The sequence below is a fragment of the Dendrobates tinctorius genome, unplaced genomic scaffold (assembly GCF_039654945.1).
Source record: "Dendrobates tinctorius isolate UK_male_01 unplaced genomic scaffold, ASM3965494v1 ptg000140l, whole genome shotgun sequence".
In the NCBI taxonomy this organism is placed as follows: domain Eukaryota; kingdom Metazoa; phylum Chordata; class Amphibia; order Anura; family Dendrobatidae; genus Dendrobates; species Dendrobates tinctorius.
Genome location: NW_027361808.1, coordinates 20,394,389 through 20,421,557, shown reverse-complemented (window position 1 = coordinate 20,421,557; position 27,169 = coordinate 20,394,389). Strand labels below are relative to the sequence as shown.

Here is a 27,169-nt window from a genome sequence, read left to right as displayed (position 1 = left end):
AAAGATAGTGAGGAAACACTTAGCTAACCTAAATGAATTCAAGTCTCCAGGTCCAGATGAATTACACCCCAGAGTACTGAAGGAGATAGCAGAAGAAATTTTTGAACCCCTCTCCATAATCTTTGAAAATTCTTGGAGAACAGGAGAAGTGCCAGAAGACTGGAGAAGAGCAAATGTTGTTCCTATCTTCAAAAAGGGGAAGAAGGTGGACCCAGGCAACTATAGGCCGGTGAGTCTGACTTCTATACCAGGAAAGATCTTTGAACAAATTATTAAACAACATGTATGTCAATACCTGGATAAGAATGAAGTGATTAAACAGAGTCAGCATGGGTTTCTAACTAATAAGTCATGTCAGACTAACTTAATTTCCTTCTATGATGGTATCACTGATTGGGTGGATCAAGGAAATGCTGTAGATATAGTATATCTTGACTTCAGCAAAGCATTTGACAAAGTCTCTCATACAATCCTTATTGAAAAAATGACTAAGTATGGAATGGACAAGGCAACTGTTAGGTGGATTCATAACTGGCTTAGTGATCGGACCCAAAGAGTGGTCGTAAATGGCTGCACATCCAGTTGGAAGAATGTGTCAAGTGGGGTACCACAGGGCTCTGTCCTGGGCCCTGTATTGTTCAACATCTTTATCAACGATTTAGATGAAGGAATTGAGGGTAAACTGATTAAATTTGCTGATGACACAAAGCTAGGAGGGATAGCTAATACTAGAGAAGAGAGAGAGAGGATTCAAAAAGATTTAAATAAACTGGAGAAGTGGGCAGCAACTAACAGAATGGTTTTTAACAGGGAGAAATGCAAAGTACTACATCTGGGCAATAAAAATGAAAAAAGCATATATAGAATGGGAGGAATAGGGCTAAGTGACAGCACATGTGAAAAAGACTTGGGTATACTAATAGATCACAGACTGAATATGAGTCAACAGTGTGATGCAGCAGCAAAAAAGGCAAATGCAATTCTAGGATGTATTAACAGAAGCATACAGTCTAGATCACGTGAAGTCATTATTTCCCTCTACTCCTCTTTGGTCAGACCTCATCTGGAATATTGTGTCCAGTTTTGGGCACCACATTTTAAAAAAGACATCAACAAACTGGAGCAAGTTCAGAAAAGAGCGACCAGAATGGTGACCGGTCTGCAAACCCTGTCTTATGAGGAAGGGTTGCAGGATTTGGGAATGTTTAGTTTGCAAAAGAGAAGACTGAGAGGAGACTTAATAGCTGTCTACAAATATCTAAAGGGCTGTCACATTGTAGAAGGATCAACTTTATTCTCATTTGCACAAGGAAAGACTAGAAGCAATGGGATGAAACTGAATGGGAAGAGACACAGATTAGATATTAGAAAAAACTTTTTGACAGAGTGATCAATGAGTGGAACAGGCTGCCACGAGAAGTGGTGAGTTCTCCTTCAATGGAAGTCTTCAAACAGAGGCTGGACAGACATCTGACTGGGATGATTTAGCGAATCCTGCTTTGAGCAGGGGGTTGGACCAGATGGCCCAGGAGGTCCCTTCCAACTCTACGATTCTATGATTCTATGATTCTTAAGTCCAGCGGCGTATATCTAGGTCTCAAGGCAGGTATAAGTTTTTCGCGGACAGGAAACGAACGCCTGGTCCCATGTTTCAGGTTGGAGAGAAAGTTTGTCTCTCCACGCGAAACATTTAGTTAAAGATGCCGTCAGCCAAGTTGGGCCCCAAATTCATTGGCCCGTACAAGATTGTGGAAAAATCAATCCAGTGGCGTACAGACTGTGCCTTCCACCCTCTTTCAAGATCCCTAACGTCTTCCATAGATCTCTACTGAAACCTTTTGAAGCAGTCCGGGGAGAATCCGAGTCCGCTGCTCCTCCGGTTTCGGTTGAGGGACATGTGGAATATGACATTGGTCATATCGTAGATTCCAGGTTGGTACGGCGGTCAGTACAGTACCTAGTTCATTGGAAGGGGTATGGGCCGGAGGACAGGTCCTGGGTGCCGGCCCGGTTGATGCATGCGGATCGCCTGGTTCGGACTTTCCATGCTAGGTACCTGGGCAAGCCTGGGGGTCCAGAGGCCCCCCGTTCAGAGGGGGGTACTGTCATGATACCAATGCTGGTGTACCTGCACTTCTAGGGTTAATGTTTTGATCTCAGTGCAGACTCTTACCTGCACACCTGGGACTTATTATGATGGCCTCTCATTAGTTCTGGGAAAGCGTCTTATAGCCTCAGGAAGCTCCCATCCCCGTCAGTTATACTTTCGCCCTTGGCAGAGTTGTTTTGACCCCTGAGTGTGTTTGTGCTGTGTTCTGGTTGCTTGATACTTTGTGTACAACTCGGTCTGTTCTCTGGATATTGCTTGTTGGATTCTGCTTGGTAACTTCTATGTCTGTTTGGTTTTGACCCCTGCTTGGCCCTGACTATCCGTTCTGTCTCATCCCTGGTACTTTACTGCTATCTCTGTGTATGACCTCCATTTTGCCTGACTCTGAGTATTTCTGTATAGTGTCCTGCTGATCTCTGGAAGCAGGATGCTAAGCCCCGCCCCCTTGCAGTCACATGACCGTAGGTCCTTCACTGCTTGCTAAACTTCAGCGTCCCCAGGTCCTGTTTGTCATTACTTTCCGGCCGTACCTGACCCCGGGCCCCCTACAGTGCGGGTGAGTCCCTGCTCAGCGGAGGCCGCACGCCGGCGCTGACAGGACCCTGACAGTTCAGAAATGAGATTACTGACCACTTTGAGCTATTTTCTCAGGCAGTACATGGAAGGAGGGGCACTACACCAGATGTGACAGTGCTATAAGAGGAGAAGAGTATGGAACATGACAGAGCTAAACTTTGCTGTGCTGTTTCTGCCACTACTCTGACTACTGTAACCTTATCTGAAAGGTGTTGGTTATCTGTGCTCTGCTCCCATCACTTTCTATTCATGCAGGAAGTTAGACCAGGAGATCAGAGCTATATATCATTACATCTCACTCTTTGAGAAACCTGCTCTAAGCTGGGGTGTGTTCTTCTTTCCCCAGTGTGTTGTTGCCTGCTTATGATTTGGTCAGCATCATACAGGGAGAGTAAATACATACCCTGGAGAAAACTATGTGATTACTCTCACTTGGACTTAACAAAAATTATGGTAACTCATTATGGGCCAAATGCTTTGCCTGCTAATATCTCTGCATTGGAGAGGTAAAATTAACTAAACTAAAAAACATTAAAGTTTTATTTCACTGTGTAGCCACAATTACATCATGTGACCAATGCAACATGAAAAATGTTATGAACAGTCCTCTTTAATGTCTCTTGTTTGTTGTCTATCATTACCTAAGTGAAGATCAAATGTAGAGGAGACTGTATATGTGTGCAGCTTCTTCCATCAAGACTATTGAAGTTGTGGAAATAGACTTGCATGCCATCTTACTGATAGATGAGAGCCTCAAAGTCCTACAACTATCAGATGTTTGACATATTCTATAGATAAATGTTTTTACTGGTAAAATCCCTTTAAGACCAGAGTCACCAGGTGCGATATGCTAATGACTCTAAAGTCCAGCTCTGCTGCGAGTGGGTCGCTCTCGCCGGCTTCACCCAGGGCTGTGGGGTACTCGGTACCGGGCTGGGGTCAGGGGGACGATGTGTCACAGCAGCGGTGACCCGGTCCGTGGCACTGTGTGACGGACTCAGCTCCTGCTGAGCCCATTTTTTGAGTGGACTCTCTGGGTCGTGGCACCCTCCCACCGAGGGTGAGCTAACCTTGTGAGAATCCACCCCCTATACAGGGAGTGTCGGGCAAGACCAAGGGGGTGAGTCACCACGACTGCTGGGACCAGACGGCCGGCTCAGGGGACACTAGACGAGTGTCTGACGACAAGGATGAGCAGGAAGCAAGACGAGACAAGACGTAGGTGCAAGGTAACTTCATTAGAATAACTCAGGATCACATACAGTGTAAACAAGAAAAACGTGCAAGGTGCGCGCGTGGGCACGCCAAGGTCCATAACATGGTACGTGCCAGGTGGCACGCCTAGGCACAGGTAATGGCATGATGGCATCGGACTCCGGACTGCTGGCAAACCGACAGGGTCCAGGGATCAGGCTGCGGACATCAGCTCCGGACATCAGGCCGTAGTCATCTGGTTCCGGACCTCTGGCAACGGTCGGCAGGTTCCAGGCATCCAGTTCAGGCAAGGAGGCACGACAGATATCCAAGCAGGGTGCGTGTTTAGGGAACACGCCAAGGTCCAAGGCTAGGTGCGTGTGTAGGGGCACGCCAGGGTTCAAGGCTAGGTGCAAGGCAAGGTGCATGTGTAGGGGACACACCAGGTTCAAAGCGAGGTGCGTGTGTAGGGGACACGCCAGGTTCAAAGCGAGGTGCGTGTGTAGGGAACACGCCAGGTTCAAAGCGAGGTGCGTGTGTAGGGGACACGCCAGGGTTCACAAACGAGACAGGGTGCGTGTATAGAGCCACGCCAAAGCATAGGATAAGACAAAGTGCGTGTAGAGACACGCCAAGGCACAAGGTACAAGACAGAGTGCGTGTAGAGACACGCCAAGGCACAAGGTACAAGACAGAGTGCGTGTAGAGTAGGGTGACCGCAAAAAATCGATGTCGGAATTTTGTCCGTCTGGACCCCACAAAACGATTCCCCTTTCCAGATATTGAGATAGCCAAAATTTGAGCTCGATCAAACGACGTTAACCCGTGCCGCTCGTCGCTCAAAGTTTGAAAAAATCCAAATTGAGGTATATTAAGATTTAGGTATTTTGCATAGTCTATTAGACTATAAAGAATGTGACAACAACATTGCAGAAATAGCCCTGACCAAATTTTCGAACCATTTGTGGTATTTGAATGCAGAGTTGGTGGGATTATCGTTTTTTGATCCCACCATTACAGACAATGAAAAGTTGTTAATGGCTAATAAATTGCTCAGTAGCACAGATGAACCATCAGAGCACGCTAGGGTTATAAATCCAAAAGTTAGGAAAGAAAAATTAAAAGAGGTAGGAAGTAAACGACCTTCTGACAAAAGATGAAGAACAAAAGCAATATGTCCTGCAAGTTGTAAGCAAATGCCGAGCATTATATTCTGACGTTTCAAAAACTACTTTAACAAAAGCTCTAGAATAGATTAGATAACTATGTGAAATTATCAACTCATGTAGGTTAGCATGCTCTGATGGTTCATCTGTGCTACTGCGCAATTTATTAGCCATTAACAACTTTTCATTGTCTGTAATGGTGGGATCAAAAAATGATAATCCCACCAACTCTGCATTCAAATACCACAAATGGTTCGAAAATTTGGTATGGGCTATTTCTGCAATGTTGTTGTCACATTCTTTATAGTCTAACAGACTATGCAAAATACCTAAATCTTAAAATACCTCAATTTGGATTTTTTCAAACTTTGAGCGACGAGCGGCACGGGTTAACGTCGTTTGATCGAGCTCAAATTTTGGCTATCTCAATATCTGGAAAGGAGAATCGTTTTGTGGGGTCCAGACGAACAAGATTCTGACATTTTTTTTCCCCCCCATATGAGATCCGGTCACCCTAGTGTAGAGACACGCCAAGGCACAAGACAGGGTGCGTGTAGAGACACGCCAGGGTTCAAGGCAGGGTGCGTGCTAGAAGCGACGCCAGGGTTCAAGGCAGGGTGCGTGCTAGGAGCGACGCCAGGGTTCAAGGCAGGGTGCGTGCTAGGAGCCACGCCGAGACGCACACCTCACTGGCCAATCCACATGGCTGTAACGCCAGCACGAGGCACAACAAAGGCACAGGAGGCGGGCAAAGGAACCTTTGTGCTAGGAGCCACGCCAGGTTCAGGGCAGGGTGCGTGCTAGGAGCCACGCCAGGGTTCAAGGCAGGGTGCGTGCTAGGAGCCACGCCAGGGTACAAGGAAGGGCTGCATGCTAGGAGCCACGCAGGGGGCACGCCACACTGACCAGTGCACACGGCTATACACAAACACGTGGCACTTACCACGGCACAGGAGACGGCTAAGGGGAACCCACGCCGGGGTTCAATGCAGGACAAGGCAGGGAACAAGGCAAGGAACAAGCAGAAACAGAGCCAGGTCAGAGCGAGGACAGAGTCTAGCAGCGGACCGTAGGCAGAAGCCCAGAGCCGGGCCATGGGAAGACCTTGGGACTAGACATAGAAATGAGCACTAAGGAGAGGAGAAATGGTGCGTGTGCCAGGGAGCACTACAGAGCACCATAGGAGAGAGCGAGGCAGAGCAAGCAAAGACTGAGACCATAGGGAGGAACACAAAGCAAAGAATAGCAAGGCAGAGAACACCGGGAGGACTACAAGTCAAAGCATAGCAAAAGCAAGACATGGCAAAACAGGCGAGGCAGAGAACACAGGAAGGACTACAGGTCAAAGCATAGCTAAGGCGAGACATAGCAAAACAGACTAAGACAAAGAACAGCAGAAGGACTACAAGGCAAAGCAAGGCAAAGACAAACATGGCACGAGAGACAACACAAGACATGGCACAAGACAAGAGGCGGAATACGAGCACGGAGCGTGTGCAGAGACGCACTACAGAGCAAAGTGCAAGGGCACAGAAAAGAGGGAGCAACCCCACAGACTCAGAGCCTTGCAGGGAAGCAACACAATAATCAGGCCCTGAGCATAGGAAGAGGCGGCCTGATATAGGGCATAGCACCTCCTCCTCCAGGTCAGGACCAGGGGAGCACTTCCGGGATTCTAGACATGACGAAATGATCACAGAAGGCAGAGGAGAAACGCAGGCATCCTGTAACTCAGACATGAGGTGAGTGTGCACACTGCTCTAGGAGACATGCAGGACAGCAGACAAAGCATGCGCATGCACATCGCTCCAGGAGTTCTTGAGACAAACAGACATGGCAGACGTGACACACTGGGCCCCAATATCAATGGTGGTGATGTTTGTTTGTAATGTAAAGTTCGTGACGCCACCCGTGGTGTTTGGCAAGTAAGATGTTAGCCAACGCTGCGTGCAGATCCTCTGGGGCTGATGATGTGTCGCAGCTTAGATGGTGTAGCTCCCCACAGGTGAAGCTGTAACCCCAGGGCAGTGTGAAAGTACAATGGAGGAGTAAGGGCACGGGATGATATAGATGTTGATACCCAGTTGTAATGGTGCTGATGCGGGAATGATTGGAGGACACCAGAGCTTGCAGTTTCAAAGCTTTACTCACAGTTCGTAGTGCACACTGGTGCCCACTTCGGTACCGTGTCCTCCGGGGCAGAGGCCCAGCCAACCTCCAGGTAAGATAGGACTCTCCCCGCCAGCACCCCGCCAATGTGTCCTTCCTGAACGACTCCTCTATTGTGCCTTTTAATGTGAAGAGCTCCAGTACCGTGGTTACTCTGAAGTTCCTCCTGTCAGATGTTCCTAACAACTCTCTCACTTGTATGACAGACAGCTGCAGCCTGCTTCGGGGACTCCCTTTTCCTGAATCCCGTCTCTCTATCCATTTCGCTGTTGTGTCCCAAGTCTTGGTTGGGAGTAGTGCATGTACAGCCAACTACTCCACCGGTGTCTGCTGCAGAACCATAAGTGTCCATACAACGTTGGGGACCGGGCCCCGGCCTTGCGCTGAGAACCTATTGGCAGGGTTCCTATCCAACCCACTCCTCCTCTCTGTTCTCTCTTCACTTCATTCTGTGCTTGTCTTTCCCTCATGGAAATGCAGATTACAGTTCTACGTCTCTCTTTCTCTCTTCCTTTCCCATGCCAGCTCGCTTGGGTCACTGAGGCAGCTGCAGCACTCCTTCCTCCATCCGTTCTTCCAGGGACCCTCACTCCTATCTGAGTGATTTCTTTCTCTCCTCTCCTCTGGGACTCACCCCAGACTGACCCCTGTCAGACTGACCCGTAAATCTATCTTTCCCCTTCTTTTTATACTAACGCCACCCACCTCCCAGCACATCTCGTGTTACGAAGCAGGGTTCCACGAAAGGTGCTCCTTCTACACCCTGAGCCTAAAGCTGCAATGTGGCCCTGCTGAACTATTCTGTGTGTGGGATGCAGGTGTTGGAGTGTGGCAGGGAGTTCCCACCTTACCTGGATGGTGGGGCACTACACCTTAGGAGAAGGTGCAGTACCTCTGTGGCGACTGAGCCTCAGGGGCGCCACACTCCCCCCCGTTAAACACAGCACGTCCGCTGGCTGCAAGAAAACACAGCATACAGCAGAGAAACATACAAAAATTTCATATTGCATAATAACTTTTCTTACTCTAAGCTTCCTAATATAGGAGGTTGTTGTGAGTTCATTTTCCCCTTCTTCACTGAGGTCTGGGGAACTCCCTTTTCTGGTAAAGGAAGGTAATGAGCCTGATTATCAGGCACCTGAGTCTAATGAGGATGACTGGCTGAGTGTAGTCACTGACTGGATATAAGGCTGCTGACGCCCTCCTGCCCTGCGGGTGATTTCTCTGTGGACTTCTAGGACACCAGTCTGATTCCTGCTTCCCTAAAGCTAAGTTTCTGCTTTGCCTGTTTGCATTTATGTTTTGTGTTTGTTTTCCTTGCTTTTCTGGATTCTGCCATTCCCTGCTGGGATGAGCTGAATCTCCTTTTGCCGGATGTTCTGTCTTCAGAATATTCCTGAGTACTGACATAGCTTTTTTGAAGCCTAGCGTCTTCAGGGCCTTTTTCACTGTCAGTCTGTTGGCTCTTATTTTCATAGGGTTTTTCACGGATTGCAGACAGCAGCCTTCCTGTCCTTTCCTATCTAGGTACAGTCATATGTAAAAGTTTGGGCACCCCTATTAATGTTAACCTTTTTTCTTTATAACAATTTTGGTTTTTGCTACAGCTAGTTCAGTTTCATATATCTAATTACTGATGGACTCAGTTATATTTCTGGATTCAAATGAGGTTTATTGTACTAACAAAAAATGTGCAATCTGCATTTAAACAAAATTTGACCGGTGCAAAAGTATGGGCACCCTTATCATTTTCTTGATTTGAACACTCCTAACTACTTTTTACTGACTTCCTGAAGCACTAAATTGGTTTTGTAACCTCATTCAGCTTTGAACTTCATAGCCAGGTGTATCAAATCATGGGAAAAGGTATTTAAGGTGGCCACTTGCAAGTAGTTCTCCTATTTGATTCTCCTATGAAGAGTGGCATCATGGGCTCCTCAAAACAACTCTCAAATGATCTGAAAACCAAGATTATTCAACATAGCTTTTCAGGGGAAGGATACAAAAAGTTGTCTCAGAGATTTAACCTGTCAGTTTCCACTGTGAGGAACATAGTAAGGAAATGGAAGAACACAGGTACAGTTCTTGTTAAGCCCAGAAGTGGCAGGCCAAGAAAAATATCAGAAAGGCAGAGAAGAAGAATGGTGAGAACAGTCAAGGACAATCCACAGACCACCTCCAAAGACCTGCAGCATCATCTTGCTGCAGATGGTGTCACTGTGCATCGGTCAACAATACAGCGCACTTTGCACAAGGAGAAGCTGTATGGGAGAGTGATGCGAAGGAAGCCGTTTCTGCAAGCACGCCACAAACAGAGTCACCTGAGGTATGCAAAAGCACATTTAGACAAGTCAGTTACATTTTGGAAGAAGGTCCTGTGGACTGATGAAACAAAGATTGAGTTGTTTGGTCAAGCAAAAAGGCGTTATGCATGGAGGCTAAAAAACACAGCATTCCAAGAAAATCACTTGCTACCCACAGTAAAATTTGGTGGTGGTTCCATCATGCTTTGGGGCTGTGTGGCCAATGCCGGCACCGGGAATCTTGTTAAAGTTGAGGGTCGCATGGATTCAACTCAGTATCAGCAGATTCTTGACAATAATGTGCAAGAATCAGTGACGAAGTTGAAGTTACGCAGGGGATGGATATTTCAGCAAGACAATGATCCAAAACATGGCTCCAAATCTACTCAGGCATTCATGCAGAGGAACAATTACAATGTTCTGGAATGGCCATCCAAGTCCCCAGACCTGAATATCATTGAACATCTGTGGGATGATTTGAAGCGGGCTGTCCATGCTCAGCGACCATCAAACTTAACTGAACTGGAATTGTTTTGTAAACAGGAATGGTCACAAATACCTTCATCCAGGATCCAGGAACTCATTAATAGCTACAGGAAGCGACTAAAGGCTGTTATTTTTGCAAAAGGAGGATCTACAAAATATTAATGTCACTTTTATGTTGAGGTGCCCATACTTTTGCACCGGACAAATTTTGTTTAAGTGCAGATTGCACATTTTCTGTTAGTACAATAAAACTCATTTGAATCCAGAAATATAACTGAGTCCATCAGTTATTAGATATATGAAACTGAAATAGCTGTTGCAAAAAACAAAATTGTTATAAAGAAAAAAGGTTAACATTAATAGGGGTGCCCAAACTTTTACATATGACTGTAGTTTTGGGCCCCGTCTTTGCTCAGTCTATCTTTGTGTCTGTGTTAGTGTTTTCATCTTGCTTCACCGTCATTATATGTTGGGGGCTGCCTATTGGTTTGGGGTCTGCTCTGGGGCAGTTTAGATTTCCCCTTTCTTTCTTTAGGCCTATTTAATTCTCCGGCTGTGATCGAGGGGTTTAGGGCATCGTAGGAACCCCCCACGGCTACTGTTAGTTGTTGTGATGGGATCAGGGGTCTGCAATCCGATAGCTGCCAACCTCTCTGGTTTTCTGGACTTAGCTAGCATTTTTGGTTTTGCCTCCTATGGTGACTCAATCATAACAGAATCACCCGCCATACCGCAGATCCTATGGTACTCAATAGCAGGAAAGAATTGTGTTTAAAAAAAAAAAAAAAAAGTGTGTGTATATTCTTTCCTCTATATCTCTGAGGCCGTAGGGGGAATTTTTTTTTCTCTCAATGGAGGTAAAGCAATTGTCTGATCGTGTGGAGCAGCTCGCTGCGGAAGTGCTGGGAATTTCCGCCTACCTTGCTCGTTCGCATGCTGTTGAACCAAAGATCCCTACACCTGATGTATTTTTTGGGGATCGATCTAAATTTTTGAGTTTCAAAAATAATTGTAAATTATTTTTTGCCTTGAAGCCTAACTCGTCAGGGAGCTCCGCGCAGCAGGTTAAAATTGTCATCTCTTTGCTGCGCGGCGATCCCCAGGATTGGGCGTTTTCTTTGAAACCAGATGATCCTATTCTGACTAATGTGAACGCATTCTTTCAAGCTTTGGGGTTGTTTTATGACGAACCTAATGCTATTGATCAGGCTGAAAAGACCCTGTTGGCATTAAACCAGGGTCGAGATTCTGCAGAGTTGTACTGTCAAAGGTTCCGAAAGTGGGCGGTCCTTACTACCTGGAATGATAATGCCTTGGCTGCTCTCTTTCAGAAGGGTTTGTCAGAAGCCGTAAAAGATACTATGGTGGGATTTCCTGTTCCCTCTGGTCTGGACGATTCTATGTCATTAGCCATTCAGGTTGATCGGCGTTTACGTGAACGCAGGATTGCACGAGAGGTGTTGCCACCGGTTGAACTGACGTCTGAACCTATGCAATGTGATAGAGTTTTGTCTAAGGCGCAACGTCAGGAGTTCAGAAGGCGTAATAAGCTGTGTTTTTTCTGTGGAGATGCCTCGCATATTATTTCTGTTTGTCCTAAACGAGAGAAACGCTTTGCACACACGTTTTCTGTTGGTGGTGTTCAACCTAAGTTTCTTCTGGCAATTACTCTGATCTGCTCCCTGTCCACATTTTCCGCCAAGGCTTTTGTGGATTCGGGAGCAGCGCTAATCCTAATGGACTTGGATTTTGCTAAACGTTGTGGATTTCCGATGACACCTCTGCAGACGCCTATCCATTTGAGGGGGATTGAAGCTACTCCTTTGGCTAAAAATAAACCTCAGTTTTGGACCCAGGTGGTCATGCGGGTCGCCCCAGACCATCAAGAAAATTACAGATTTTTGGTGTTGCATGGTCTGCATGATGCCATTGTTCTGGGGTTTCCCTGGTTGCAAATTCATAATCCAGTTTTGGATTGGAAGTCTGTGTCTGTGGTGAGTTGGGGTTGTCGGTGTGCCTTTAGTGAGGCTCCGTTTTTTTCCACCTCTCCTCAGTCGCATGATGTTCCTGACTATTTGGCGGACTTTTATGATGTATTTAGTGAGAATGAGTCTGCGTCCTTGCCTCCTCATAGGAGTTATGACTGTGCAATTGAACTAAGCCCGGGGTGTAAATTTCCCAAGGGTCGGCTCTTCAATTTATCTGTACCTGAGCACGAGGCTATGCGGTACTATATTAAGGAGGCGTTGGAGAAGGGTCATATTAGACCATCCTCTTCACCCTTAGGTGCCGTTTTTTTTTTTGTGGCCAAAAAGGATGGTTCTTTAAGGCCTTGTATTGATTATCGTGCCCTCAATAAAATTACTATTAAATATCAGTATCCGTTACCCCTGATTTCGGATCTATTCTCTAGAGTTAGAGGTGCTTGCTGGTTTACCAAGCTTGACCTCAGGGGGCGTATAATCTTATCCGCATTAAGCAGGGGGATGAATGGAAGATGGCGTTTAATACTCCAGAGGGACATTTTGAGTACCTGGTGATGCCTTTTGGGCTCACTAATGCCCCTTCTGTCTTCCAGTGCTTCATGAACGATATTTTCGAGACTTTGTCGATAAATTTTTGATTATCTATCTGGATGATATTTTGATCTTCTCCAAGGATTGGGATTCTCATGTGGAACATATTCGGACTGTGTTCCGGATCTTGAGGGAGAATTCCCTGTATGTCAAAGGATCGAAATGCCTTTTTGGAGTACAGAGGATTTCATTTTTGTGATTTATTTTGTCTCCGTCAACTATTGAAATGGACCCGGCCAAGGTACAGGCCATTTATGATTGGGTTCAGCCCATTTATTTGAAGGCCCTCCAGAAGTTTTTGGGGTTTGCTCATTTTTATCGGAAATTTATAGCAAAATTTTCTAGTATTGCCAAGCCATTGACTGATCTGACTAAGAAGGGTGCTGATGTGTTGAATTGGTCTCCGGAGGCTGTTGCTTCATTTCAGGAGCTGAAGCGAAGATTTACCTCCGCCCCGGTTTTGCGGCAACCGGATGTCTCACTCCCGTTCCAGGTAGAGGTGGATGCTTCTGAGATTGGTGCAGGAGCTGTTTTGTCCCAAAAGGATCCTGTAACATCTAAAATGAATCCCTGTGCTTTCTTTTCCCGAAAGTTCTCTTCATCTGAACGTAACTATGATGTGGGGAATCGGGAACTGTTGGCCATGAAATGGGCATTTGAGGAGTGGAGACATTGGTTGGAGGGAGCTAAACATCAAGTTGTGGTCCTCACTGACCACAAGAATTTGATTTACCTAGAGTCGGCTAAATGCTTGAACCCTAGACAGGCTAGGTGGGCCTTGTTTTTTACATGTTTTGATTTTGTGGTTTCTTTTCTTCCTGGAGCTAGGAATGTCAAGGCAGACGCCCTCTCTAGGAGTTTCTTTGCTGATTCTCCTGTGGTGACCAAGCCTGCTACCATCTTAGGCGAAGGGGTAGTTCTTTCTGCCATCTCGCCTGATTTGAGACTTGCTCTGCAAGAGTTCCAGGAGGACAAACCTGAGCGTTGTCCCAGTGGAAAGTTGTATGTTCCTGACCAGTGGAAGAAGAGAGTGATGTCTGAAGTTCATTGCTCTGCATTGGCTGGTCATCCAGGTATTTTTGGTACTAGAGATCTGGTGAGTCGCTCTTTTTGGTGGCCCACCTTGTCTCATGATGTCAGGAATTTTGTGCAGTCCTGTGGGACTTGCTCCCGGTCTAAATCTTGTTCTCGCCCTAGTGGGTTGTTGATGCCTTTGCCGGTCCCCAGGAGGCCATGGACCCATATTTCAATGGATTTCATCTCTGATATGCCGGTCTCTCAAAGAATGACTGTTATTTGGGTGATTTGTGATAGGTTCTCTAAGATGGTTCATCTTGTACCACTCCCTAAGTTGCCATCTTCCTCTGAGTTGGTGCCCCTGTTTTTGCAACAGGTGGTTCGCTTGCCCGGGATTCCTGAGAACATTGTATCTGACAGAGGAGTTCAGTTTGTGTCTAGATTTTGGAGGACTTTCTGTTCCAAGCTGGGAATTCAGTTGTCCTTCTCCTCTGCTTTTCACCCTCAGACCAATGGGCAGACAGAGAGAACAAACCAGACCTTGGAGTCGTATTTGAGATGTTTTATTTCCGCTGATCAGGATGATTGGGTTTCATTTTTGCCCTTGGCTGAATTTGCTTTAAATAATAGAGCTAGTTCTGCCACTTTGATGTCACCTTTTTTTTTGTAACTTTGGGTTTCATCCTTGATTTTCTTCAGGGCAGGTGGAGCCTTCTGCCTGTCCAGGTGTTGACACTGTGGTGGAGAGAATGCACCAGATCTGGGACCAAGTGGTGGATAAGTTATCTCTCTCCCAGGAAAAGGCCCAGCGGTTTTCCAATCGACATAGGACCATTGGTCCCCAGTTTAAGATTGGTGATATGGTGTGGTTATCTTCAAAAAATATTGCTATGAAGGTGGCTTCTCCTAAGTTTAAGCCTAGATTTATTGGACCTTACAAGATTTTGGAGATTATTAATCCGGTCTCTTTTCGTTTGGCTCTTCCTGTCACATTTAAAATCCATAATGTGTTCCATAAGTCCTTGTTGAAGAGGTTTGTTGAACCAGTTGTTCCTGGGGTGGCACCTCCAGACCCTGTATTGGTTGAAGGTAACATGGAATAAGAGATAGAGAAAATACTGGATTCCCGTCTGGCTAGACGGAGACTCCAGTATTTGGTTAAGTGGAAGGGTTATGGTCAGGAGGATAATTCCTGGGTCTCTGCCTCTGATATTCATGCCAAAAGATTGGTGCGTGCCTTTCATCGGGCTCACCCTGATCGCCATGGTGGCGTGGTTGAGGGTTCGGTGGGTTCCTCAAGGGTTCCTCAAGGGGGAGGTACTGTTGTGAGTTCATTTTCCCCTTCTTCACTGAGGTCTGGGGAACTCCCTTTTCTGGTAAAGGAAGGTAATGAGCCTGATTATCAGGCACCTGAGTCTAATGAGGATGACTGGCTGAGTGGAGTCACTGACTGGATATAAGGCTGCCGACGCCCTCCTGCCCTGCGGGTGATTTCTCTGTGGACTTCTAGGACACCAGTCTGATTCCTGCTTCCCTAAAGCTAAGTTTCTGCTTTGCCTGTTTGCATTTATGTTTTGTGTTTGTTTTCCTTGCTTTTCTGGATTCTGCCATTCCCTGCTGGAATGAGCTGAATCTCCTTTTGCCGGTTGCTCTGTCTTCAGAATATTCCTGAGTACTGACATAGCTTTTTTGAAGCCTAGCGTCTTCAGGTCCTTTTTCACTGTCAGTCTGTTGGCTTTTATTTTCATAGGGTTTTTCACGGATTGCAGACAGCAGCCTTCCTGTCCTTTCCTATCTAGGTAGTTTTGGGCCCCGTCTTTGCTCAGTCTATCTTTCTGTCTGTGTTAGTGTTTTCATCTTGCTTCACCGTCATTATATGTTGGGGGCTGCCTATTGCTTTGGGGTCTGCTCTGGGGCAGTTTAGATTTCCCCTTTCTTTCTTTAGGCCTATTTAATTCTCCGGCTGTGATCGAGGGGTCTAGGGCATCGTAGGAACCCACCACGGCTACTGTTAGTTGTTGTGATAGGATCAGGGGTCTGCAATCCGATAGCTGCCAACCTCTCTGGTTTTCTGGACTTAGCTAGCATTTTTGTTTTTGCCTCCTACGGTGACTCAATCATAACAGGAGGTACTCTTCTTGAACGTTACCAACAATCCTATCAAAAATTCTATATTAAACAGTGCAATTATTTCTCAATTCTAAGTACAATTCTCATTTTCAAAGTGCTATTCTCTGTAACACATTTCCTTATCACTTTCTCTTATTCTGTCACTTTATTCTTATTTTTCTCTCATTCTACTAGACGTAAGACACTGACCTCAAATACCTGGTCTGTCACCTGTGTATCAATTCTTCATCTACATTACTCATCTCTATATCAGACATTCCTAATTCTCACTATATAAAGCCATTTCTCAAATATCAACATTCTCATAAAACCCATTATCAAATACTTTACAGTAAAACATTCAACAGTTATTCTTGTAAGTGCTGGACACCACTCCCAGCCGGGATCTCTTGCAGTTTCCTTTGAGGTAGACATCCTTCTTCGAAAAGTGTCCATGCAAAAACATCATCTTTGCAAAGTGTCTCTGTATGTAAAACCAAGAAAGGGCACCTAAAGAGGTGCAAACTATTTACAATGTAAGTTGGGATCAATCAGCGTCTATGATCTCCTTAGTTCCATTTCAAAAATAACGCTGCCAATCAAAACTAGGCAACAAAATAAACAAAAGGCACAACTGGTGCAACAAACCCTCCTGGGCAACGAGATTGAAAAATGATAAATAATCTTCTAATGGTGATCCCCTCCTGGGGTTCTGGAAACCGAACTGCTTTCATACGTGGTATCCTCATCTGGATTTCGGGCTCTGGGTAAAGGATCCTGAAGTTGAGGCAAAGGGAACCCATGGTGCATGTCTATCCCCACCCACGGTTCCTCAGGGGTGGTTAGTCCCGCTGCTCTGGTGCGGGGTCTAGCTCCCAGGGCCTCTACAGCTTGCCGGCTCTGACAGGCAACTGCCTGGGGACTTGGCGGTGAAGGGATCCCCAAATCACGGTCCCAAAACGATCCAGATTCCCCTCTGACTTGTAGATGTCAGATCGGGCGCACTGGTTCCAGCCGTACCCCCAGCAGCAGGGTCCGCTTCCTCCCCATCAACCCATTAGGAAGGCCATGATATATACCTGGGGGTTCCCGGCGGCGCGGCCTCTGCTCCGGTGCAGGTGGTAGCTGGTGCCGCCCGGTGGGATACCGGGGATGACGGTGGAGCCTACAGCGATTGCGGTTCCGCGGGGGTCACTGGCAGGACCTGCGCAGCCGCGCCAGGTCCGGACGGGGGCTCTTCTCCTTCTGCTTCAGCTCCCGGGGCTGCATACAACTCCTCTGGTATTAGCGGCAAGGAGAGAACGGAGTACGCCGCTGATGGCATGGCAGCGGCTCCAAGCTCCGCAAGGTCTGTCCAGAAAAGGTCCGGTGCCGCAGCGGCGAGTACCGGTGGAGGGGGTACCGCGGGTGTAGGCCCGGCCGGGGCGCACTGCCGCCTCAGCTCCTCCAGGGCCTTCTGGCTCAGCTGCAGACGGGTGGTTAGCTCGGCTAACTCCGCTTCCAATTGCTGACGATTCCTTCTCGAGTCAGGGTTGGAGCCCTCAGCCATGGCGCCGGGGGTACACACTTCTCCGCAGGCCTCCTTCCCTTGCTCTCCAAAATGGCGTTCTGGCGTTTCTCTTCCTGCCTCGGCCCCTTTCCCGCCACTGGCTTCTTCTGCCCCTCCTTCCGGGGACGGCATCTTCCAGCGCCTCCATACCAAGCCAGTATCCGAACCCCTCGGGGGGTGGGCAATGTATCTGTCACGTAATAATTCAGGCAGGGCAGGCCCAATACTCTTCGCTGTCTTTTCCTAGGACCTCCTATCTCTTCACGCCCTTCTTCTCCGCGCCAGCGGCCATTTCTAATGTCCATTTTAAAGTCTATCAAATCAGGTCTTCTACACATTTTCAAAAAGTCAAAGTTCAACAAATTTCAGGCACACAGAACCCGATGGTATCGGGTCTCGTCATCCTGTTCGTGACGCCAAATATTGGGTCGCCCTTGCCGGCTTCACCCAGAACTGTGGGGTACTCGGTACCGGGCCGGTGTCAGGGGGACGATGTGTCACAGCAGCGGTGACCCGGTCCGTGGCCCTGGGCCCCAATATCAATGGCGGTGATGTTTGTTTGTAATGTAAAGTTCGTGACACCACCCGTGGTGTTTGGCAAGTAAGATGTTAGCCAACGCTGCGTGCAGATCCTCTGGGGCTGATGATGTGTCGCAGCTTAGATGGTGTAGCTCCCCACAGGTGAAGCTGTAACCCCAGGGCAGTGTGAAAGTACAATGGAGGAGTAAGGGCACGGGATGATATAGATGTTGATACCCAGTTGTAATGGTGCTGATGCGGGAATGATTGGAGGACACCAGAGCTTGCAGTTTCAAAGCTTTACTCACAGTTCGTAGTGCACACTGGTGCCCACTTCGGTACCGTGTCCTCCGGGGCAGAGGCCCAGCCAACCTCCAGGTAAGATAGGACTCTCCCCGCCAGCACCCCGCCAATGTGTCCTTCCTGAACGACTCCTCTATTGTGCCTTTTAATGTGAAGAGCTCCAGTACCGTGGTTACTCTGAAGTTCCTCCTGTCAGATGTTCCTAACAACTCTCTCACTTGTATGACAGACAGCTGCAGCCTGCTTCGGGGACTCCCTTTTCCTGAATCCCGTCTCTCTATCCATTTCGCTGTTGTGTCCCAAGTCTTGGTTGGGAGTAGTGCATGTACAGCCAACTACTCCACCGGTGTCTGCTGCAGAACCATAAGTGTCCATACAACGTTGGGGACCGGGCCCCGGCCTTGCGTTGAGAACCTATTGGCAGGGTTCCTATCCAACCCACTCCTCCTCTCTGTTCTCTCTCCACTTCGTACCGTGCTTGTCTGTCTCTCTCTCATGGAAATGCAGATTACAGTTCTACGTCTCTCTTTCTCTCTTCCTTTCCCGTGCCAGCTGGCTCAAGTCACTGAGGCAGCCGCAGCACTCCATCCTTCGTCCAGGGATCCTCACTCCTATCTGAGTGATTTCTTTCTCTCCTCTCCTCTGGGACTCACCCCAGACTGACCCCTGTCAGACTGACCCATAAATCTATCTTTCCCCTTCTTTTTATACTAACGCCACCCACCTCCCAGCACATCTCGTGTTACGAAGCAGGGTTCCACGAAAGGTGCTCCTTCTACACTCTGAGCCTAAAGCTGCAATGTGGTCCTGCTGAACTATCCTGTGTGTGGGATGCAGGTGTTGGAGTGTGGCAGGGAGTTCCCACCTTACCTGGATGGTGGGGCACTACACCTTAGGAGACGGTGCAGTACCTCTGTGGCGACTGAGCCTCAGGGGCGCCACACTAGCATGTTCCAAATGTCAGTGCTCTGTACTACAATCCTCTGGCATGAGAGAATCACAGCACAGGTGCGGAGGAGAAGGAGAAAGTAATTTCTCCATCTCCTCCATTGCCGGAATCCGCAGTAATCGCACTGTACTGTGGTGATATCCGAGTGCAGTGCAATATTTCACATGCATCCATAGACTTGTATGGGTGCGTGTGATCCGATTCAGGCAGTCATTCGCATTCTGCTGCAATTGTTTTTGCAGATGTGAGCTTCCCCATAGTATAACACTCGGCCAAGTGCAGTCCTATATTTTTTTTTATTGGATTGCACTTGTCCCATTTATTTGCTCATGTGAGCCCTTAGGCTAAATTCACATGTAATTAGCCTAAAAATGCAGCATCAAAAGAATATGCAGCAAAAACGAAACAACAAAAGTAGCAAATGGCTGCGTGTTATATGCAGCATTTTTACTGTCAAGAGTGAAGGTTTCAGCTGCAGAAAAAATGCTATGTGTGAACATACAGTACAGACCAAAAGTTTGAACACACATTCTCATTCAAAGAGTTTTCTTTATTTTCATGACTATGAAAATTGTAGATTCACTCTGAAGGCATCAAAACTATGAATTAACACATGTGGAATTATATAATTAACAAAAAATTATGAAACAACTGAAAATATGTCTTATATTCTAGGTTCTTCAAAGTAGCCACCTTTTGCTTTGATTACTGCTTTGCACACTCTTGGCATTCTCTTGATGAGCTTCAAGAGGTAGTCACCGGAAATGGTTTTCACTTCACCGGTGTGCCCTGTCTGGTTTAATAAGTGGGATTTCTTGCCTTATAAATGGGGTTGGGACCATCAGTTGTGTTGTGTAGAAGTCTGGTGGATACACAGCTGATAGTCCTTCTGAATAGACTGCTAGAATTTGTATTATGGCGAGAAAAAAGCAGCTAAGTAAAGAAAAACGAGTGGCCATAATTACTTTAAGAAATGAAGGTCAGTCAGTCCGAAAAATTGGGAAAACTTTGAAAGTGTCCCCAAGTGCAGTGGCAAAAACAATCAAGCGCTACAAAGTAACTGACTCACATGAGGACCGCCCCAGGAAAGGAAGACCAAGAGTCACCTCTGCTGCGGAGAATAAGTTCATCCGAGTCACCAGCCTCAGAAATCGCAGGTTAACAGCAGCTCAGATTAGAGACCAGGTCAATGCCACAGTGTTCTAGCAGCAGACACATCTCTACAACAACTGTTAAGAGGAGACTTTGTGCAGCAGGCCTTCATGGTAAAATAGCTGCTAGGAAACCACTGCTAAGGACAGGCAACAAACAAAAGAGACTTGTTTGGGCTAAAGAACACAAGGAATGGACATTAGACCAGTGGAAATCTGTGCTTTGGTCTGATGAGTCCAAATTTGAGATTTTGGTTCCAACCACCGTGTCTTTGTGCGACGCAGAAAAGGTGAACGGATGGACTCTACATGCCTGGTTCCCACCGTGAAGCATGGAGGAGGAGGTGTGATGGTGTGGGGGTGCTTTGCTGGTGACACTGTTGGGGATTTATTCAAAATTGAAGGCATACTGAACCAGCATGGCTACCACAGCATCTTGCAGCGGCATGCTATTCCATCCGGTTTGTGTTTAGTTGGACCATTTATTTTTCAACATGACAATGACCCCAAACACACCTCCAGGCTGTGTAAGGGCTATTTGACGAAGGAGAGTGATGGGGTGCTACGCCAGATGACCTGGCCTCCACAGTCACCGGACCTGAACCCAATCGAGATGGTTTAGGGTGAGCTGGACCGCAGACTGAAGGCAAAAGGGCTAACAAGTGCTAAGCATCTCTGGGAACTCCTTCAAGACTGTTGGAAGACCATTTCCGTTGACTATCTCTTGAAGCTCATCAATAGAATGCCAGAGTGTGCAAAGTAGTAATGAAAGCAAAAGGTGGCTGCTTTGAAGAACCTAGAATATAAGACATATTTTCAGTTGTTTCACACTTTTTTGTTAATTATATAATTCCACATGTGTTAATTCATAGTTTTGATGCCTTCAGAGTGAATCTACAATTTTCATAGTCATGAAAATAAAGAAAACTCTTTGAATGAGAAAGTGTGTCCAAACTTTTCGTCTGTACTGTACGCTTAAGGAAGATCTTTCAATGGATTTTTATTTTATTTAAAAAGAGTACTTGCTCCAATTGGTGCTGCTCCACTGATTCAGGAACATTTTTTTTCTCTGCCCCAAATTTAAAATTATGCCCCGGTAATTAAGATGCAAGTTTTCCCTTCAGCAACTGGGCGTACACCATAAAACTTATCTGTGACCATTTGCTTTTTCTCCTCTATAACAGGAGTTCTGTGGTATATGTCCAATTGAGTGGAAAATTTACATTTCTCATTGCCAGAGGTTGTAATTTAGAATGGAGGTGAATAGAAAAACTGTTCAATAATCAGTGAACAATAGTAACTGGAGGAGCTCCTCCGTTTACATAAAAACAAACAGTTAAATGTCCTCTTTAAAATCAATTAAATAAGGTTGAACATTTTAAAGTAAATAGTATCTTTTATTTGTTATCTAAGTTTAGCAGATCCTCATAGACTTAGTGTGTCTACTTTTGATAAAGTGGTCCCCAAAAGTGGGTAAAGTAAAGAAAATAACCAACTAATCATATACTCGCAGTTATTGGGTCCAGCGCTGACTTGTAGCCGCTGTTGTGCTCCTGGGGTTGTGACTAGAGCGGTGATGTCAGCAACAAGTATCACAACTCTAGCCAGTCACTGAGCTCAATGCGCGATGACATCATTGCACTAGCCGCTCAGTGTGTGATGACATCAGTGCATTAGCCACTTACTGAGCTCAGTGCGCAATGACATCATTGCACTAGCCACTTACTGAGCTCAGTGTGTGATGACATGATTGCACTAGCCACTTACTGAGCTCAGTGTGTGATGACATGATTGCACTAGCCAGTTAAGGAGCTCAGTTTGTGTTGACATCATTGCACTAGCCACTCACTGAGCTCAGTGCGCGATGACATCATTGCACTAGCCTTTCACTGAACTCAGTGTGTGTGATGACATGATTGCACTAGCCACTCACTGAGCTCAGTGTGTGATGACATCAGTGCATTAGCCACTCGCTGAGCTCAGTGTGCGATGACATCACTGCACTAGCCAGTCACTGAGTTCAGTGTGCGATGACATCAGTACATTAACCATTTACTGAGCTCAGTGTGTGTGATGACATGATTGCACTAGCCACTCACTGAGCTCAGTGTGTGATGACATCATTGCATTAGCCACTCGCTGAGCTCAGTGTGTGATGACATCAGTGCATTAGCCACTCACTGAGCTCAGTGCGCAATGACATGATTGCATTAGCCACTCACTGAGCTCAGTGTGTGATGACATGATTGCACTAGCCACTCACTGAGCTCAGTGTGCGATGGCATCATTGCATTAGCCACTCGCTGAGCTCAGTGTGCGATGACATCACTGCACTAGCCAGTCACTGAGTTCAGTGTGCGATGACATCACTGCACTAGCCAGTCACTGAGTTCAGTGTGCGACGACATCATTGCACTAGCCATTCACTGAGCTCAGTGTGTGATGACATCAGTGCATTAGCCACTCACTGAGCCCAGTGACCAAGATTGAGCCAAAAAATGGATGAGGATAGGACATGATCTGAGTCTCACGGATCAGACTCACAGATTTGTTTTTAAAACCGATGTGTGTATGGATCAATGAAACTATATGGTTATGTGTTTTGACCGTGGAAAAAAAATGTATGTGTGAATGTAGCCTTACTTAAATAACAACATAATTTTACCGACACAAACACCACAATCTGATTTGTTTTGGTTTGTAGTAGAAAATTGTATGTGTGAACACAGTTTAAGATTTGGCAAGCTACAAAAGTGAAATGTAATAATTATGGTCATATTTTTACATAATGTAAAACATTGTATCGTTACAGGTGAAGGAAGTAACAAAAAATTTCAGCTTTCCAGTGCTCTACAATATATCGGTACCTTCTTATACTTATGGTATCAGTCATCTCAATCCATTCTCTAAGTACAACATTACCGTTTCCTGCATGAATGAAGTTGGATGGTCCTTGCCAAGTTCCTGGATTGTGGCTAAAACAACAGAAGGAGGTGAGTGCCATTCCGATCCAGCTTGTAACTTCTTGTAACGTCAAAAAAGACAAAAACATATTCATAAAAACATCCACACTAAGCATACTGATCACGTTTTTTCACAGTGCAATACCAGTTAAAGGAAATCTGTCAGCAGATTTTTCCTATATAATCTGAGTGCAGCATAAGGTAGGAGCTGAAACACAGATTTCAACGATGTGTCAGTAATTGGGCTGTGTGCTGTTGTTTTAGTACTATTACTGTTTATCAGCAGGAAATTATCACTGGCTGGACTACAGCTCACATGCTTCCCTGTCCAACTCCACCGCCAGCACTGGTTAGCAGCTTACTGTCACTGTACACTAAAAGCTGGTGTGGGCAGGGTTAGTTTACGCTGAGCATTTCTGATTGTATCACAACTGCTGCACCCAATAAACTAAGTGATACATCTTTGGATTGAGGGTCTCTTTTATTACATTATTCTGCTCTCAGATGAGGTAGCAAAAACCTGCTGACAAATTTCCTTTAATGCTATTGGAAGCCCAATATATGCAGTTTAAATTGTAGGACAACTAAAAAGCACCAGCTAAAATAAATGTCTGAGGGGTCATTTTTTTCTGAAATTGAGTTCAAGTTTCAAAGTCAGAACTGACCCTAGAAACATAGGGACTATCTATATCATCCCATGTGGTCTAAAGGATGTCACCGATGTTTCCAGCTTTAATTAGATCTGTCAGTTTATCTTATTAGCAAGTATGGGATATAATGGTGTTGGAGATATGAAAGAGAATTCAGCCTAAAAAGGCAAAAAGAAAAAGGTTTGGGGGATTCTCTGTAGGCATTTTTGTAAGTCTGGACTCACATGTATAGCCAGAATCCAACAAAAAGGGAATAGTGTAAAGAAAAAGCTGTGTCTCCTGTCTTTTGTGCTTGACTGCATGTGTGATTCCAGAAAAAATGACTACAGGAATTGCAGCCTCATTGGTTGTCATCTAATTTCCCCATGCTATTCCCCCTTAATCGTGCGGCAGAAAGGTAGGGGTCTCAGTCCTGAATCCCACCTATCGTTCAATAGACTGCTCATATGTGCTAACTTCTGCAAATGGCAGCACTTGGCTCCTGATCGATTGCACAGACAGAGCGGTGTACAGACTCAATAATAATGGGTCCATTTACGGCGCTGTCTGAGTATTCATGCCTGAGCTGAGTGCTGCCACCTTGCAGAAGTGAGCGCTTGTCAGCAGTCTATTGAGGGTCTCAAGACTCAGATCACATCTATCTGCAGCACATTTAATGGGAAGATATCATCAGTAAATAACTTTTTGCTTTAATCCGATATTTGTGTTGTATGTATTTTTTTTAATGCTGGCAATGCTGTTTAATGATATCATGATCTTAATTTAAAAAAAAGAAAAAAAAAGTAATCTTGTGATTTTCACACTGGCCACTGGGGCTTTTTTAGGCTCATACTTCCTGTCTTTCAGGAAGTGTGTACAGGAGTTGTCTTATCAGCAGAGGCAGGATTACAATGCCTGGTACCTTTTCGGTACACACAAAATCACCAGTCACCATGGTGACTATGTACACGTGTTGTTTCCTGAAACAATAGTAAGGTATAGTCTTGAAAATGTTGTGAAAATTGCAAGATTTTTATTTTTAATATATATTGTGATATGTAAAAAAAATCGCAAAAAATATTTAAAGAATAATTTTATAATAACAAATATATTTAAACAATAGGTAAATTCCTGATGATGGCTTCTCTTTAAGGGCAATGACATTTAAAAGGGACTTATCGCTTTAAAAAATGCTATTAAACCTACAAATATGGGTTGGTTTGCAAGTTAATAGAGTTCTGAACCTGCCCTGCGAATTTACTTTTAACCCCTGGGCTATCAGTGAGAGCGCGCCAGGCAGGTTCAGAACCCTGTTGACCTGCTGATTAACACCATGTCTGCTGGTTAATAGCATATTTTCACATGACAGGCTCCCTTTAAAAATGATAGCTATACTTTAAACTAGCTTTTCAGCAACTGAAGACAGCTAGAATCATATTCACAGCTGACTGAGCCAATATGGATGCCTTTTGTGTTGTTGTTTTTGCCAAATACCTGCAAAAACAGATCAGAAAAATGACAATATCGCAAAGTAAAATAAGATGCAATTGTCAAGAATCGTTCTAAAATGGAAAAATTAAAAATTCTAACAAAAAACCTGAAAATGATTCATTTTGTTTTTATCAAAATCAGCAGAGTTCTGACAAGGCTTTGCTGTCTGAAATGAAGAATGTGAATGGAGGCAGATTAATGGCATGTTACTGCTAAGATGTAAGAGTATTGTATTTAATAATGCAAAATGTTGTTTTTAGCTCCGTCCGCTGCTCCGGAGAACATCACAGTGATTGTAAATGGCTCATACTCCCTTACAGTCACATGGACGCAGCCTCCTCTCAGTGCTGCAAATGGAGCTCTCCTGGGTTATAGCGTGAAGCTCATATGGAAAGACAGTGGAAATAAAGTAAGTAACATTAATCTCTAGAATTGTTTGGTTTTTTTAGTTCTCCATGTTTATACATATAAATTGAGTTGTCCAGTTGTGAAATAATTGGTAAAAAAAAAATGATACTTCCCAGCCCAGCACCACTCATCCATAGAAAGTGCTGCTTCTGTTGGGATCAGCATCCAGTGGGAGGTTCACAGCCAGCCAGAAACTAAACTGCTGATCAGACGAAGTCTTCACATTTTATCAACTTCTACTTCAACAAAATGTGAAGACTGATTTTCTCATTACTAAGATAGGAGATGACACTTGGTGCTTTTAAAATTCCAAAAGTGGGATTAGGAAGGAGAAGCTAGAGGCAGACACAGACATCCTGGTGCAGGTTCTCCTGAAATTACCATTTACAGTTCTCCATAGAACTTTATGAGCACCAAATGACCTCTCCTATCTCAGTAATGGAAAAATCTGTATTCACTGACGATTTTACCCCTGAACTGAGAATAATCGATCAATCCAGGAAAAGAAAAAAGCAGATTTCTCTGATAAGATAGATCACAAAGTTTCTAATTCTTGTGCGCAATTGATTAATAAAAGAATATAAAATGATGGTTACTCTTTATTGGCCATGCAGCTGTTAAAGAGGTTGATACCAAGATTGGAAGTTACTCCTATCTTATGGATAAGTTCTTGATCCTGGAGGTCTGACTGCTAGGACACCAAGGGATCTCGCTGGAACACCTAGGAATCTGAGAGCTATGCTCTGAAAAACCCTATCTGAGTGGAGATTGAGCATGTGCACCCACACACTATTCATTCTTATTGTGTATGCGGCAGGGCTGTGGAGTCGGAGTCGTGGAGTCGGAGTTAGTTTTGGTTGGAGTCGGTAGAAATGTACCGACTCTGACTCCAGCTTTAAAAAAAAGTATTAATATTTCATAATTGAACTTTCATATGAATTTTATAAATGTTACTCAAATATATATGTTCTATCAAACTATGAACAACAGTGATAAGCAGTTCTGCTGGAGATAGAGATATTTCTTACTTCTTGTGTGTCACTGTTCTCCACTGCCCTTATCTAATCTTATACTTGGTTAACCTCATGCTGCCCCAACCCCCCTACTTACAATATATGAAACTGAAAGTGAAAATGTGTTGCAAATTCTTAGTAGTAAAGCTCCTCCTCTAGACTAGATCATACTAGGTGTGCGTCTTCCAAGCATCTCACAGCTGCCTGCTACTCAGAATAGGAAGACTGTAAAAAGTATTATCCTTTCAACAAACTTTGCATCAGTTAACTGTGAGTACATGAGGAATAATAACAGTATTACTGACCACTATATCAGTTGTACGACCTGGCAATAATTTTGTACAATTGTTTTTAGGAAAAACAATTGTCATTTGGATTGTGAATGCAGAATTAAAAACCTGAGAATGTCAAAGAAGCATCACATTAAATCAGCTGTATTTGAACATTTCACCATCACTCAAGATAGAAAACATTATGTCTGTCAGTGT

The 27,169-nt window shown here is 45.2% G+C and overlaps 1 protein-coding gene across 1 annotated transcript in view; it reads left to right on the top strand.

The window, feature by feature from the left end:
• The window catches only part of MERTK (MER proto-oncogene, tyrosine kinase), a 337,008-nt gene that overhangs the window by 124,640 nt on the left and 185,199 nt on the right, over positions 1-27,169 (top strand). Inside the window, exons 7-8 of the mRNA XM_073545163.1 lie at positions 22,990-23,170; positions 25,521-25,669. Coding sequence (XP_073401264.1) covers positions 22,990-23,170; positions 25,521-25,669 — 330 coding nt within the window. The remainder of the gene's footprint in view (positions 1-22,989; positions 23,171-25,520; positions 25,670-27,169) is intronic.